Source organism: Salmo trutta, chromosome 38 (genome assembly GCF_901001165.1).
Source record: "Salmo trutta chromosome 38, fSalTru1.1, whole genome shotgun sequence".
NCBI classification, from domain to species: domain Eukaryota; kingdom Metazoa; phylum Chordata; class Actinopteri; order Salmoniformes; family Salmonidae; genus Salmo; species Salmo trutta.
In genome coordinates this window covers 4,918,449-4,935,955 of record NC_042994.1, presented here as the reverse complement: position 1 = coordinate 4,935,955, position 17,507 = coordinate 4,918,449, and the positions used below count along the sequence as shown (strand labels likewise).

The 17,507-nt window shown below is 41.4% G+C and overlaps 1 protein-coding gene across 1 annotated transcript in view; it reads right to left on the bottom strand.

Annotated features, from left to right (window-relative positions):
• Positions 1 to 7,057: 7,057 nt before the first annotated feature.
• LOC115178801 (structural maintenance of chromosomes protein 3) overlaps positions 7,058 to 17,507 on the bottom strand; it is a 28,655-nt gene continuing 18,205 nt past the window's right edge. The window contains exons 23-30 of the mRNA XM_029740126.1: positions 16,921 to 17,029; positions 16,563 to 16,705; positions 15,992 to 16,096; positions 14,914 to 15,126; positions 14,102 to 14,293; positions 9,070 to 9,247; positions 8,109 to 8,215; positions 7,058 to 7,913 (exon numbers count right to left, since the gene is read on the bottom strand). Coding sequence (XP_029595986.1) covers positions 7,842 to 7,913; positions 8,109 to 8,215; positions 9,070 to 9,247; positions 14,102 to 14,293; positions 14,914 to 15,126; positions 15,992 to 16,096; positions 16,563 to 16,705; positions 16,921 to 17,029 — 1,119 coding nt within the window. The 3' untranslated portion in view covers positions 7,058 to 7,841. The remainder of the gene's footprint in view (positions 7,914 to 8,108; positions 8,216 to 9,069; positions 9,248 to 14,101; positions 14,294 to 14,913; positions 15,127 to 15,991; positions 16,097 to 16,562; positions 16,706 to 16,920; positions 17,030 to 17,507) is intronic.

Sequence of the window (17,507 nt, the reverse complement as noted above, 5' to 3'; positions counted from 1 at the left end):
TTGTACTAAGAGTTGTGAAAATGTACCACATACTTGTGAAAATTGCATGAAAGCGATAAAAAAAATGGCATGAAATATGCCGTAGCACTGACAGATGCCAATCATTTTTAATAAACTGAGAGTTGGCCATCTTTTTTAAATAAACACATTTTCCAGTCTTTTTTTCAATACATTTTAGTTTTTGGTTTTAACAGTAGATTTGAGGGAGAGGTGGGAGGAACCTGTGGATTAGAACACGTTTTGACAAACAATAAATGAAAGTGAAACAAAAGCTCTGTGTGTCCCTGTCAGACTATGGTTTAGTCTCATCACTTCGTCACAATAATTCACCAAAACACAGACAACCATAACAATCCACCCGGGCCTGCTTGGTTAAGAGCAGCTCCCTTCCCTCTCCATACAATCAGTTTTCCTGAACAGAAACGTTCACGGAGGGTACAGCTGAGAATGCCATTCCCCAGAACACGGCCGCAGGGCATTCCCATGAAGGGGTTGGGTATGTTTATTTTGCGGGGGATTAAACCAGATGTGTGAAGTCATTATCTAGGCTTAGCTTTATAATGAAAACCATTTGAATATGCTACCTTTACACACACACACACACACACACACACACACACACACACACACACACACACACACACACACACACACACACACACACACACACACACACACACACACACACACACACACACACACACACACACACACACACACACACACACACAGGTCAGCTGTGGCTAAGGCCATGGCGTGAGAAGAAGGTATTTATTTCGCCTTGTCTGTTCTCTCATTATCTTGCTCTTTCATTCTCTCTCCCTCTCATGCTCACTCTAACCCTACTGGGGCCTGGGGCTCTATGTCGCTTTTGCCTGGAGCCGGCCCCCCAAACCACAGAGGACGTTGATCGTTGGTCCCTGTTGCTACCTCCATATCTACGCGGAGGACGCCTGACCTCATAAAATAGGCTTAAAACAGGAATTAAGGCACCGGCCATCGCCAATGACAACAGCTCGTAAATTCCATTGTCCACACGGGTATGGCAGATGCATTTTGTCTATGGAGAACTAAAAGTACATAGCGACAGAGCATGGCGATGACATACATTTACATTTTAGTCATTTAGCAGACACTCTTATCCAGAGCGACTTACAGTAGTGAATGCATACATTTCATGCATTTGTTTTTGTGCTGGCCCCCCGTGGAAATCGAACCCACAACCCTGGCGTTGCACACACCATGCTGGCGTTGCACACACCATGCTCTACCAACTGAGCCACAGGGAAGACTGACCATGGCACTGGTCAGTCTGTGTTATATTAGTGGGGTTTTAGGTTTGAGGAAGAGGTACAAAGACGACTTTTTTAAATGGTTGTGAAAAAAGACTTTGTAAACACTTCAGAACGTTTTATGGAATTGAACAGCACTCACACACCAACACTTAGTTAACACTAGGTGTTAGGATTGTAAAAGCACAGGATGAAACAAGCCTAGTGTTGCTAACCAAAAGATTGAAGTAGCAAAACAAATGTCATGTACATTGTAATGACGTTTGATGCTGAGTAAAGAGTTAAGGTTGAGGCTAGGGTTAGGGTGGAACCGGATGTGGACATGAAGCTAGGGTTAGGTTGTGGTTGAAGGTTAGGGTTACGGCTAGGGTAACAGCTGTAAACAACTACTGTGGATGTTGTGTATTCCCATAGACATACTGTAGGTCATTGGCTATGATTTAAAATTATACTACCACATTTCCAACTACAGCAAAACTGAATCCAACAACATTCACTCAACACATTTATTAAAGAAGCATTATTAAACTGTAGTTTAATCCAACAACATTCACTCAACACATTTATTAAAGAAACATTATTAAGCTGTAGTTTAATCCAACAACATTCACTCAACACATTTATTAAAGAAGCATTATTAAACTGTAGTTTAATCCAACAACATTCACTCAACACATTTATTAAAGAAACATTATTAAGCTGTAGTTTAATCCAACAACATTCAATCAACACATTTATTAAAGAAGCATTATTAAGCTGTAGTTTAATCCAACAACATTCAATCAACACATTTATTAAAGAACCATTATTAAGCTGTAGTTTAATCCAACAACATTCAATCAACACATTTATTAAAGAAGCATTATTAAGCTGTAGTTTAATCCAACAACATTCACTCAACACATTTATTAAAGAAGCATTATTAAGCTGTAGTTTAATCCAACAACATTCAATCAACACATTTATTAAAGAACCATTATTAAGCTGTAGTTTAATCCAACAACATTCAATCAACACATTTATTAAAGAACCATTATTAAGCTGTAGTTTAATCCAACAACATTCAATCAACACATTTATTAAAGAACCATTATTAAGCTGTAGTTTAATCCAACAACATTCAATCAACACATTTATTAAAGAACCATTATTAAGCTGTAGTTTAATCCAACAACATTCACTCAACACATTTATTAAAGAAGCATTATTAAACTGTAGTTTAATCCAACAACATTCACTCAACACATTTATTAAAGAAGCATTATTAAGCTGTAGTTTAATCCAACAACATTCACTCAACACATTTATTAAAGAAGCATTATTAAGCTGTAGTTTAATCCAACAACATTCACTCAACACATTTATTAAAGAAGCATTATTAAGCTGTAGTTTAATCCAACAACATTCACTCAACACATTTATTAAAGAAGCATTATTAAGCTGTAGTTTAATCCAACAACATTCACTCAACACATTTATTAAAGAAGCATTATTAAGCTGTAGTTTCATTTATTGTAGCTTTATTTTATGTCTCACTCTTTAAGGGCTACATTGAAACCAACACCATTTAGCTCTGGGTAGTTAGTTACCAAACAAACACTAGTTTAATACCAGTCCCATCAACTAAAGTGCTACTGATATAATATTACAGTAATTGAATTAGAGGGTAAATCCATCTCATCTCCATTGGGACCCCGGCGCCATGGTGTCTGAACCGCTAAACTGGCCTCCTGCGAGGGCAACAGGGGGAGGGAGGGCAGCCCCAACCCCAGTCCTCCAGCCCCAACCCCAGTCCTCCAGCCCCAACCCCAGTCCTCCAGCCCCAGCTCCACACAGACAACCATAGCCCTGGGTTCATTAGGCACCAAACAGAACTAAACTGACTTAACAGGGAGGGATCGCTATCTGCTCATTTTCATTTTCTGTTGCAATTACAAAACGTAAAAAGCATTTTATGTTGCCTGCCCTAATGAACATGACCCTGGAGTTGCACATGAGGTGCCCTTGTGAACATGACTCTCATCTAGTAGCCTGCCTAACAACTGGTGTCTCATCTTCCTGACGTCTCCTCTCCCCCATGACATGTTTATTGGATGTGTGACACTGTACAGATCCTATCAGACCAGACCACCGCAGTGCAAGGACAGGGCATCCAGTGTTAATAACGGGTCCCTTACCATCACCACAGAGTCAGACCTGGGTTCAAACAGTATTAGGAACATTTCAAATCCTTTTTGCGATTGCTTTAACCTGCCTGGAGTGCCAGATGGGTGGGATTTGCTATTTTGTAGCTATTCTACTGGTTCAATTGTGCCTGACAAGCCCAGATCGGGCATTTGAAATATTCCAAATAGTATTTGAACCCAGCTGATTCGTACAGTAGCAGCAGTATAACGGCACCTGTCGGACAACAAATTAACTTGTTGGTGTGAATGGCTGTACATCCCGGACAGATTTATGTTGTGGTTTATTGAAGTTAGTCTCTCGCTTTATGTCTCTGGCCTGATTATGGGTTTGGGATCATCTGTTGATTACTGTGGGAGCATCCCAAATGGTACTTTATTCCCTATATAGTGCACTACTTTAGACCCGAGCCCTGTGGACCCTGGTCAAAAGTAGTGCACGATAAAGGGAATAGGGGGCGGAACCTGTAGCTCTGATTCCACAGGATATGAGGGGTAGATGAGTGGGAGGGTATGGAGCAGGTTGACATTTATTGTCATGAGTCTTCTCCTTAGATAGGCCAGCTGCAAAGTCGAAATTGTCTTTTGTAAAAAAAAAAAAGTTAAGTCTTAATTTAAGGTTAGATTTAGGCATTAGGGTTAGCAATGTGGTTAAGGTTAGGTTTAAAATCCGATGTTATGACTTTGTGGCTGTGCCAGCTAGTAACCACCGTGCAGTGCTGCCTCCAGAACAAGATTCATGACAAAAAACACTAACCTGCAGGGGAGGAAGAGAGGAAGTGGGAGGTTGGAAACTTGATTTTATATGTTCTGTAGAGGTGAGGGTGGAGGGAAGGAAAGGAGTACTGTATTTAAATATGATAGATACAGTGGGGAGAACAAGTATTTGATACACTGCCGATTTTGCAGGTTTTCCTACTTACAAAGCATGTAGAGGTCTGTCATTTTTATCATAGGTACACTTCAACTGTGAGAGACGGAATCTAAAACAAAAATCGAGAAAATCACATTGTATGATTTTTAAGTAATTCATTTGCATTTTATTGCATGACATAAGTATTTGATACATCAGAAAAGCAGAACTTATTTGGTACAGAAACCTTTGTTTGCAATTACAGAGATCATATGTTTCCTGTTGTTCTTGACCAGGTTTGCACACACTGCAGCAGGGATTTTGGCCCACTCCTCCATACAGACCTTCTCCAGATCCTTCAGGTTTCGGGGATGTCGCTGGGCAATACGGACTTTCAGCTCGCTCCAAAGATTTTCTATCGGGTTCAGGTCTGGAGACTGGCTAGGCCACTCCAGGACCTTGAGATGCTTCTTACGGAGCCACTCCTTAGTTGCCCTGGCTGTGTGTTTCGGGTCGTTGTCATGCTGGAAGACCCATCCACGACCCATCTTCAATGCTCTTACTGAGGGAAGGAGGTTGTTGGCCAAGATCTCGTGATACATGGCCCCATCCATCCTCCCCTCAATACGGTGCAGTCGTCCTGTCCCCTTTGCAGAAAAGCATCCCCAAAGAATGATGTTTCCACCTCCATGCTTCACGGTTGGGATGGTGTTCTTTGGGTTATACTCATCCTTCTTCTTCCTCCAAACACGGCGAGTGGAGTTTAGACCAAAAAGCTCTATTTTTGTCTCATCAGACCACATGACCTTCTCCCATTCCTCCTCTGGATCATCCAGATGGTCATTGGGAAACTTCAGACGGGCCTGGACATGCGCTGGCTTGAGCAGGGGGACCTTGCGTGCGCTGCAGGATTTTAATCCATGACGGCGTAGTGTGTTACTAATGGTTTTCTTTGAGACTGTGGTCCCAGCTCTCTTCAGGTCATTGACCAGGTCCTGCCGTGTAGTTCTGGGCTGATCCCTCACCTTCCTCATGATCATTGATGCCCCACGAGGTGAGATCTTGCATGGAGCCCCAGACCGAGGGTGATTGACCGTCATCTTGAACTTCTTCCATTTTCTAATAATTGCGCCAACAGTTGTTGCCTTCTCACCAAGCTGCTTGCCTATTGTCCTGTAGCCCATCCCAGCCTTGTGCAGGTCTACAATTTTATCCCTGATGTCCTTACACAGCTCTCTGGTCTTGGCCATTGTGGAGAGGTTGGAGTCTGTTTGATTGAGTGTGTCGACAGGTGTCTTTTATACAGGTAACGAGTTCAAACAGGTGCAGTTAATACAGGTAATGAGTGGAGAACAGGAGGGCTTCTTAAAGAAAAACTAACAGGTCTGAGAGCCGGAATTCTTACTGGTTGGTAGGTGATCAAATACTTATGTCATGCAATAAAATGCAAATGAATTACTTAAAAATCATACAATGTGATTTTCTGGATTTTTGTTTTAGATTCCGTCTCTCACAGTTGAAGTGTACCTATGATAAAAATGACAGACCTCTACATGCTTTGTAAGTAGGAAAACCTGCAAAATCGGCAGTGTATCAAATACTTGTTCTCCCCACTGTATATCGTTTAGTTGAACGGGAGGAGGCAGAGGGAATGGATGGTAAGAAGAGGAGGGGGGTCTGAGTTCATTTCAGCTGACGAGAGAGAGGGGCAACATTGCTTGGGTAGTCTTGGATAGATGTCAGATCATCTGACAGCAATTACTTGACACTTGGATGAAATACCGAGTTCAGATCAGCTGACTAGGGACAGTGAGAGAATATGGAGTATTGCCTGTTCCCTGGCTAATGGCTTGGGCCTGGCAGGGCACAGGGGTATGAGGTGTACTGTTGGCAAGGTGTGAGACTAGTCTGGTGGTCAGTTAGGTCAGTAATCAGTGTACTGTAGTCATGGTCAGTAGGGTCATTAAGCAGATGACTATCTATCCCAGATGTCTGGCTGACTCTGGGCACACAGTCTGGGGTGGGTCACACCCTTTCACATTCACTAACAGGGCACTGGGTTACCCTGGTCCCAGAGAGACCGTAAGTGGCAAGACAGCCCAAACAGACGTTGGGCCAGGCTAGGTCATGGGGATTTCATCAGACAGAAAATAAAAAGTGTGAGGAGACGAGAGGATCACAATTAACTTCTGGGTGTCCAACTTGGCAGATTGAAATCCATTCAATGGTTCAATTAGGGCCATTGATCAGCTGTTAATCTGGGTTTCATTACCTTCCTGACTAGTCATACTGTTTCAGATTGACATCTTATCAACCAATTTCAGAAATACTGTCAGGCTCATTGGTAGAAATCTATTTTCTTTCTCATGTTTCTTTCTCAAATTCATTCAGTTGTGGCCATTGAATGTTCAACTGGGTTTCTGGTAGCTAGCCTCTTCACTGATATGATCCCCATGTCTGATATTACATCTTCCAGTATGAAACACCAGTAGGCTCATTTGGTGATATCAATCTCTGTGCCACTCTAGACATTCACTATGTATATTATAGGTCCCTCATTACATCTCGTGGTGTAACTTCATCTTATTCGTGGTCCATGTAGATACCAGACAGATGTATGGTTCAGGTGACGAGTTTGTGACCTAGCGCCACCCAGTGGTATAATGCTACACAGATCACATGTCACACTACAACTTACTTCACTACAAATGCACACAACTTCTCTTCAGGAAATGTCCTTATACAATTTTTTATTGTTTTCTAATAGAGTAACAGGGAGAGAACAACTAGTTAAAATGCTGCAGTCAGTGTAGAACTAACTGGTTACAAGATAATGACCTACAACAGGGAATGCCAAGACACCGTTAACAAAAAGAAAGAATAAAAAAATGTTTCGAACGTTTCAAACCATTTTTCTGGTAACGACGTTACAACAAGTAAATAATATGTCATATCTTAAACATGGAAGATTATTCTGACAAACTGGTTATTATTTCTGTCTTTCACTATACCTCACAGTTTGAGATTCAAAGTGACCAACCAATTTATGATGACAAATCATCAGCACAACATCAGCACAGACCAACAGTTTCAAATAAAAAAAGAACATGCATTTGAATCTGAAAAGTTCTCAATTTTCCATTACATACAATGAGGTCAAAGGCTGCGCCAGCACTGAAATTCAACCCTCATCTCAAACATCAACATGACCACCTGAAAACATTGTTAAAAATAAAATAAAAACAATCCAGAAAAAAACGAAATGAACTTTTATTTTCCCTCCTCGGCCGCTAAGACGATGGATGTCGTCCTAACGATTGCATAGAGGAGGGAACAGTGGTGCAGCTACTAAGCGCTAGATGATGGACTTGGGAGTTCTGACGGTAGAATGAGAATAGAATCCAATAACGGCTGACCATAGAGTTCTGGTTGAGTTCTATCAGAGTGGAGAGGATTGAAGGCTCAGAGTTAGGCAGTGCACTATGGAGGTGGATGATGAAGAGTTGATTATTCTTAACCATGGGTAGTGTCGTCCTCCACAAAGTCTTTCGCCTGCTCTGCCGAGATCACGTCAATGTGACTCACCTGAAAACACACACAGTGAGTGACCAATGCCTGTGTCTGAGTTCCACTGAGACAACCATCTTATGAAACATACTTTTCACGTCTCTGAATGCCAGAGGTTATTAAACTAGTCTAAAACTAGCCAGTGAGTGAGTAACCAGTACCCACGCATTCATACCGATGTGGACCAACGTATAAACTTTTAAGTAACTTCACCTTGTTTCTGAACTTGACTCCGTAGAACTTGTCGGCTGACTCCAGAAGCTCAGGTCTGAACGTAGTGGTGATAAACTGGGCATGGCCCGCCAGCTCTACAATCATATCTGGAACACACATTACACACGGGTAAGGATAAGATATTTATAGATATGTTATAATGCTTAAATTTCTTCATGCTTGTTGAAGGATTGTGGTTGCCTGACGACTCAAACTGAATTCTTCCACTGCTCTACATACTTCAGTCTGAGACTGCCATCATTTAAGCCATTTGTGGTGACGTCAAAACGATGGGTGTTGTACAAAACAAAGTCATCAGCAATTGGATCATTTCTAACCAATCAAGAGTATCAAAGCCAATGACGAATTTTCAAATTGCTGCTTTGCCCAAGTGTGTTCTGGCTCTGGCCCAACCCATCCGTTTCTGGGACCAATCAGAACGTGTTTGCATTCTAGAAATCGTCGGGGAGGTACTCAGATCCAGACTCATTGTGGAGAAGAAACTAACGTCCATGGGCGTAGCGTTTTGCCGGAGAAAGGAGTTCGGGCAGTCAGGCAAGGGTTGTGGATGGCCAAACATTGAAAATCAAGACAGAAAGGCTAGCTGTAAATTCAACAGACTTATTAAAGTCAGAAAATGTATTTTACACATACATTTGTCATTCAGCAGACGCTCCAGAGAGACTTACAGGAGCAATTAGGGTTAAGTGCTTTGCTCAAGGGCACATCGACCGATTTGGCTCGGGGATTTGAACCAGCGACCTTTAAGTTACTGGCTCAACGCTGTTAACTGCTAAGCTACCTGCCACCCATTGAAAATCAAGACAGAAAGGCTAGCTGTAAATTCAACACACTTATTCCATCTCTTCTTATCCAAGGGAGGCAGTCTGTGAGTGGTTGTGTTATATAAAATATGCTATTAAAATATAATCTATTTATTTGATACGAGTGGTGTTATTACCCGAGACAGCCTTCCTGTGCTGTGCATCCAGGGCCTGGTCAATCTCATCAAACAGGTAGAAAGGAGCGGGGTCACACTTCTGGATGGCGAAGATGAGGGCCAGGGCCACCAGGGACTTCTGACCTCCAGAGAGCTGCTGCATCTCCCTCATCTCCCCCTGCTTCCCCGTGAACGACACCTTGAGGGGGCAAGACCAGAGAAAGAAATGTGGAAAATTATTGAAAAGGATATAAACATACAGTGCCTTCGGAAAGTATTCACACCCCTTGACCGTTTCCACATTTTGTTGTGTTACTGCCTGAATTTAAAATGGAATCAATTGAGATTTTGTATCCCTGGCCTACACATAATACACCATAATGTCAAAGTGGAATTGTGTTTTTAAAAATTAATAAAAAATGAAAAGCTGAAATGTCGTGAGTCAGTAAGTATTCAACCCCTTTGTTATGGCAAGCCTAAACATGTTAAGTAGTAAACATTTGCTTAACAAGTTGCATGGACTCACTATGTGTGCAATAATAGTGTTTAACATAAATTACTTCCTCATCTCTGTACCCGACACATACAATTACAGTGCCTTGCGAAAGTATTCGGCCCCCTTGAACTTTTCGACCTTTTGCCACATTTCAGGCTTCAAACATAAAGATATAAAACTGTAATTTTTTGTGAAGAATCAACAACAAGTGGGACACAATTATGAAGAGGAACGAAATTTATTGGATATTTCAAACTTTTTTAACAAATAAAAAACTGAAAAATTGGGCGTGCAAAATTATTCAGCCCCTTTACTTTCAGTGCAGCAAACTCTCTCCAGAAGTTCAGTGAGGATCTCTGAATGATCCAATGTTGACCTAAATGACTAATGATGATAAATAGAATCCACCTGTGTGTAATCAAGTCTCCGTATAAATGCACCTGCTCTGTGATAGTCTCAGAGGTCCGTTTAAAGCGCAGAGAGCATCATGAAGAACAAGGAACACACCAGGCAGGTCCGAGATACTGTTGTGGAGAAGTTTAAAGCCGGATTTGGATACAAAAATATTTCCCAAGCTTTAAACATCCCAAGGAGCACTGTGCAAGCGATAATATTGAAATGGAAGGAGTATCAGACCACTGCAAATCTACGAAGACCCGGCCGTCCCTCTAAACTTTCAGCTCATACAAGGAGAAGACTGATCAGAGATGCAGCCAAGAGGCCCATGATCACTCTGGATGAACTGCAGAGATCTACAGCTGAGGTGGGAGACTCTGTCCATAGGACAACAATCAGTCGTATACTGCACAAATCTGGCCTTTATGGAAGAGTGGCAAGAAGAAAGCCATTTCTTAAAGATATCCATAAAAAGTGTTGTTTAAAGTTTGCCACTAGCCACCTGGGAGACACACCAAACATGTGGAAGAAGGTGCTCTGGTCAGATGAAACCAAAATCGAACTTTTTGGCAACAATGCAAAACATTATGTTTGGCGTAAAAGCAACACAGCTCATCACTCTGAACACACAATCCCCACTGTCAAACATGGTGGTGGCAGCATCATGGTTTGGGCCTGATTTTCTTCAGCAGGGGCAGGGAAGATGGTTAAAATTGATGGGAAGATGGATGGAGCCAAATACAGGACCATTCTGGAAGAAAACCTGATGGAGTCTGCAAAAGACCTGAGACTGGGACGGAGATTAGTCTTCCAACAAGACAATGATCCAAAACATTAAGCAAAATCTACAATGGAATGGTTCACAAATAAACACATCCAGGTGTTAGAATGGCCAAGTCAAAGTCCAGACCTGAATCCAATCGAGAATCTGTGGAAAGAACTGAAAACTGCTGTTCACAAACGCTCTCCATCCAACCTCACTGAGCTCGAGCTGTTTTGCAAGGAGGAATGGGCAAAAATTTCAGTCTCTCGATGTGCAAAACTGATAGACATACCCCAAGCAACTTACAGCTGTAATCGCAGCAAAAGGTGACGCTACAAAGTATTAACTTAAGGGGGCTGAATAATTTTGCACGCCCAATTTTTCAGTTTTTTATTTGTTAAAAAAGTTTGAAATATCCAATAAATTTCGTTCCACTTCATGATTGTGTCCCACTTGTTGTTGATTCTTCACAAAAAATTACAGTTTTATATCTTTATGTTTGAAGCCTGAAATGTGGCAAAAGGTCGAAAAGTTCAAGGGGGCCGAATACTTTCGCAAGGCACTGTATCTGCAAGGTCCCTCAGTCGAGCAGTGAAATTCAAAACACAGATTCAACCACAAATACCTTGCAAAGGGCACCCATTGGTAGATAGGTAAACATGTATCCCTTTGAGCTTGGTTAAGTTATTAATGACACTTTGGATGGTGTATCAATACACCCAGTCACTACAAAGATACAGGCGTCCTTCCTAACTCAGTTGTCAGAGAGGAAGGAAACCATGAGGCCAATGGTGACTTTAAAACATTTACAGAGTTTAATGGCTGTGATAGAAAACTGAGGATGGATCAACAACATTGTAGTTACTCCATAATACTAATCTAAATGACAGAGTGAAAATAAGCATGTAAGAATAAACAATAAAACATGCATCCTGCTTGCAATAAGGCACTAAAGTAAAACTGTAAAAAATGTGGCAAAGAAATTAACTTTGTCCTGAATACAAAGCGTTATGTTTGGGGCAAATCCAACAACACAACACTGAGTACAACTCTTCATATTTTCAAGCATGGTGGTGGCTGCATCATGTAATGGGTATGCTTGTCGTTGGCAAGGACTAGGGAGTTTAGGATAAAAATAAATGGAATGGAGCTAGAGGAAAACCTGGTTCAGTCTGCTTTCCAAAAGACACAGAGACAAATTAACCTTTCAGCAAGACAATAATCTAAAAACACAAGGCCAAATATACACTGGAGTTGCTTACCAAGACTAATACAGTTTTTACTTAAATTGGCTTGAAAATCTATGGCAAACCTTGAAAATGGCTGTCTAGCAATGACCAAAAACCAACTTGACAGAGCTTGAAGAATTTTTAAAAGAATAATGGGAAAATATTGTACAATACAGATGTGCAAAGCTCTTAGAGACTTACCCAGAAACACTCACAGCTGTAATCACTGTCAAAGATGATTGTAACATGTATTGACTCAGGGGTGTGAATACTTATGTAAATGAGATATTTCTGTATGAAATGTTCTATAAATTAGTAAAAAAAATCTGAAAACATGTTTTCAATGTCATTATGGGGCATTGTGTGTAGATGGGTGATATGTATTTAAATGTTTATCTATTTTGAATTCAGGACATAACACAACAAAATGTGGGTATGAATACTTTCTACATACACATTGACATATCGAATTTCATGACTTTTAACCAAATTTTCATGACCAACAATTGTCATCTATGTACGTATAAAAAATAAGTGTAATGTGGAATCGACACTGGGAGACTGCTCTCTGATCCATGTAACATCGCCTGTCGTGGTGCAAGGCACTTAGGCAACTGTATAAAACACATGTGGTCAACCCTCAGTCTGGAGAGCCTATGGATGTGCAGCCCTGCTCAAACACATCAGAGCCAGTTTATCAAGGTCTGGTTGAGCAGCTCATTTCTAAAATGTGGTTTGTTAGAGGGGGACTGGAATAAAAGCCTGCACACCCGTTAGCTCTCCTTGAGGATGGTTGACCACCCTTGATGTATAACATTGCGACATTACAACCAAATACGTTTATTATGCCTTTTAAAATAATTTGCTCATTCAATATATCAAAAGATCAAATGGCTATGGTAGGCTACAAATCCTTTTATTCGGCTGAAGTAAGCCCACAAATCTTTTTCAGGAAATGTACCTTTTCGAGTTTAGTCATTTTATCTTATAAGTGGTTATTTGCAGGCAGACTAGCATCTATTGAGTTGCAATGTCCCAAACATTGAATGTTCAAATCAACTGAAAGTATCTACAAAACAAGTTGAAGGCACATAATCCAAAAGAAACGCCAAATTAAATATTTTTCCTAATATAACTGTTTGCGATTCACAAATTATTATTTTGATTCACTGCGATTGAACAGAATCCCAACTAATACAAAGGCAAAGTGAATAGTGAGTGTCGTTAAAATCTTTTAAATGAATCATATGAATCGTTCAAAAAAAGTAAATCAACTTTGTATGGCCTTATTCGCATGTGTCGGTGGAATGTGTTTTGAGTCATGCCAAAAAAATGAACACATGCTAATAACAGCTAAAGTTAACTAGAGGGTACATTTTTTTACATTTACATTTTACATTTTAGTCATTTAGCAGACGCTCTTATCCAGAGCGACTTACAGTAGTGAATGCATACATTTCATTTCATACATTTTTGTTTTTCTGTGCTGGCCCCCCATGGGAAACGAACCCACAACCCTGGCGTTGCAAACACCATGCTCAACCAACTGAGCTACAGGGAAGGCTAAAGGGTACAAGATATGTTTTGAATTGACTACCTAGTTATTAGTCCGTTCTCTCATATTTTATAGGCTAGTCCTACATGGTGCTGCAATGTCCGTCTCTCTCCTTGAGCAATGGCCTACTCGACTAGTCTCGCACACATGAAGGTGATGCCACTGAGGTGTAAGGTGATGCGCGCAAACACAGACGATGCTCAACTACACTTTGAAATTTCAACTTGTGTATTCTACCTTCCAACATTAGGTTAAGACCCCAACTGAGTTCTTTAAAAAAAAAAAATGGTAAAGGGTTGCCCATCCCTGTTCTACATGAACCTGGAAATACGACAGAACTTTTTTTCAATATTAGGAAGAAAAGGTGACATGAGCAACAGCAAACTAGGATAATGTGATACAGTCAATAATGAAACTAATCATGTTTTGTCCATGCTGGGATTTTGATTACTTTGTGTAAAATAGGGAGAAAAAAATATATATCTTAAAAAAGCTCTTCGGAGTACATATGACATTTTCACTATTTATCACAAATCTCTCTCGTGGTTCTCGGGTTCACTCTCAAAACACACACACCGGTCCACCCACCCACCCACCCGCACAAACACTCTTACCCTGATGCCGACTCCAGTGAACTGGTCTACAGAGGGCACACTGCTCTGAGAGCCTGAGCCCTTCTCGCTGTCGGTGCCCCCCTCCCCCTCGTCCTGGGACTGACCCCCCTCCGTGTCACCCTTTTTCATCACCAGGGTGGCCTTGCCCCCTGGAACCAGCTTCTGGAACACCTCACTGAAGTTCTTAGACACCTGAGGAGAGGAAAGATGGAATTAGTCATGATTTGGTTAGTCACCTTGGAACAGAGATTATTACTGTAAAATGAAAAGAGCTTGTAAGTAAAAACTACTATTATCCATCCAGCAATGTGATTGATTGAACTCATGCTGACAGAAGTCAACAACAACCGTGTCCTTCATTTGGGGTCTTGAGTTCATATGGTTAAATCATGAACATTTCTGTTGAAGGATAATGACTTATTCGGGGGGCTGAAGTCTCTGATTGAGACCTTGCTCAGAGGTACAGGTGTATGTGCAGAAGGTGTCACAGTCTATCTTTTAGAGACCTAAATCAGGTTGAAGGCATACCAATTTGAGACTTGATTGAGGTTTTGATTCATTTTTTTTACATTAACATTTTAGTCATTTAGCAGACGCTCTTATCCAGAGCGACTTACAGTAGTGAATACATACATTTCATTTTTAATTTTTTTTTTTTTTTGGTACTGGCCCCCGTGGGAATCGAACCCACAACCCTGGCGTTGCACACACCATGCTCTACCAACTGAGCCACAGGGAAGACGATACAAGGGTTGAAGCGTACCTGTCACCTAATGAAGAGGCTGGGTACTTGCCCATTGAGGACAACGTACCTGTTTGAATGTGAGCTGGATGGCCTCATACTTCCTGAGCTCCAGGACGTTCATGAGCTCCATGATGGACTTGTGTCCTCGCTCCAGCTCGTCCTGGCGCTTGATCAGCTTCTCCTTCTGCTCAGAGAAGTTGACAAACTGGTCCAGGGCCTTCTTGTTCACGTGGCTGTACTTCTTCAGCTCTGTGTTGCACTGCTCTAGCTTACGGAACAGCTACAGAGGGAGGGAGGGAAAGAGAGTTAGGGTAACATTAAAAATGTCTTGTTCACGTGGCCGAACTTCTTCAGCTTACAGAACAACTTGTGGGGAGGAACATTTGGTTGAAGAGGCAAGGTATAGCGTTACTACACATGCTGTATTGTAGACATACACGTTTCAAGTGAAAAGCTTGATGATCATCTCTTGAGTATGAAGAGGAGTTGAAATAATCCCAACTCTGACAATTCCTTCAAAACACTCAAAACTATTAATAATCTTAAATTTCTATGTCAAGTCAAGAGACCTATCAAAGAGAGGCTGTATAAGAGGTAGACTATCATCCTTTGGCTTCATCCACTTCTAGAATCCACTATCTGACCTGGCCGGCTAATCAAGACTCAATATCTTGGGGAGAAGGATTAAGGAAGTTAACCTTCATCCTCATGAAGTATGGGATATTTCTAGTCTTGTCAAGGAGACACACACTTATGAGAGATGAGCCAGCAGCCCACTCGACACACACGGAGGTGCCCAGGGACGTCTGGCGGCGGGAGCTGGCTAACTAGGTGTCTGAGTCACAGTGAGGTGGCTGCTGCTTTCATAAGTGTGAGAGTGGGTGGGCGGTGTCTCAGTTGTGTGTATGTGACCAGGCCCTGGCCCCTCGGTCGAGGTGGCTCTCTGAGATAATTGTCGTCGTGACTGTTTGGCTTTGGCTGCTAATCAAAGTCCTGAAAGATAAAAACAGGACAGGGAGCCCAGAGAGAGAGAGAGAGTGTGTTTACCTATAGAGTGTGTGTTCAGAGTATGTGTGCAGGTTTATCCCTAGGGAGTGTGTGTGTATACTCCTAGAGAGAGAGAGAGAGAGAGTGAAAGAATTCACCTGTTTGAGCGTGAGGGTCTGGTACTTCTCGAAGGCCTCCTGTGGTAAGGACCCCAGCTCCCTGATCTTCTTCATGCACTCCTCTTTCTTCTTCAGCAGCATGCCCTGTAGTAGGAGTAGTAACAGTAGCATTATGGTTTTTGTAGTAGTAACAGTACTTTATTTCCACACAGCATCAGCAATGATCAGAGACACAAGGAGCAATAACAGGTGTTACCTGTCAGGTATTTTAAACTATTCTAATATCTGCTTATCAAATGTTTTTAATGTCTACTACTGTCGTCTTTCACCATAAATTGTTAAGTCTTATGTCTAATGTATTTTTAGTCATGTGTATGGACCGCAGGAAGATTAGCGGTTATCATGGCGTCAGTCAATGGGCATCCTAATAAGGTACAGTAAGTAGCCTTGGTTTGTGCGAGCCAGAACGGCTCATAGAAGCAGGAGCCCATCTCCTGTTTCTGTACACCCACTGGGCAGGATGCTAGTCTATCGCAGGGCCTTACCCCCAATCTATCCAAAATAATGGAAACACTGAACTCTAATATAGCTGGAGATTCAAAATGCGGACCTGTCGGTTGGTCATCTTCTCCAACTCCTTGGTGTCATGGTTGATGGCGTCGTTCTGTTCCTTCTCTACATTCTTCCAGCGGTCCATGCTCTTGGCGTGGTCCTTGACCTCAATCTCCGCCTTGTCGATCAACACGTCCAGGTCTGGGGGATGAACAGGGACAGATACCATTTTTTTTTTAAACGTTGGCACTTTGAAGACGTAACAATTGTACCTTTATTGATATTGAGGATTGTGTGGTTTTCATCAATTCAGGTCAAATAACGTACTACTGTTCAAGAGAGACCAACACAATACTTCCTGTGAGCTCCATTCTTTATATTGCTAATGCCTGTCTGTGTGTGTGTGTGAGACCTACCCTCTGAGCGTGCCAGTGTATCTTTGATGCGTTTGTTGATTCCCTCCAGCTCTGAGGAGGTGGCTGTGAGCATGGTGCCTCCCTCAGTCTCTCTCAGCTCATTCAGCTCCTACAGGATCACATGGAGAAAGACGTTAATAAGGAGTAACAAACACATTCACAAGCGCTTCCCTATGTCTCTCTTAGCTCATACATCTCCTACAGGAGTGGTATTCAGTCGGGAACAAAAAATAAAGAGTACAGATTATTGTATGGGACAATATACAAACATTTTTGAGAAAGATATTTAGAAAAATTACATTTTATTCTGTATTTATTTAATGGTTCCTTTTCATTTTGATAAGAGATTAAAATGTAACGAACTAAAGGTCATTTGAAGATGTAAAAATATTAATGTAGCAATTTTAAAAGGTTGTGTCAATATTTGGGGTGGGGTCACAAGACATTGTGAAATCAATTCTGACTTAAAAAAATGTTAAAGGTTAAATACATAAAAAATAATAATAAAAATGTCGCTATTGTGATATTCTGGAATTCTACCTGTTCTAGGTTCCCACCTAGACATTCTGGAACCGGACCGGTTCTAG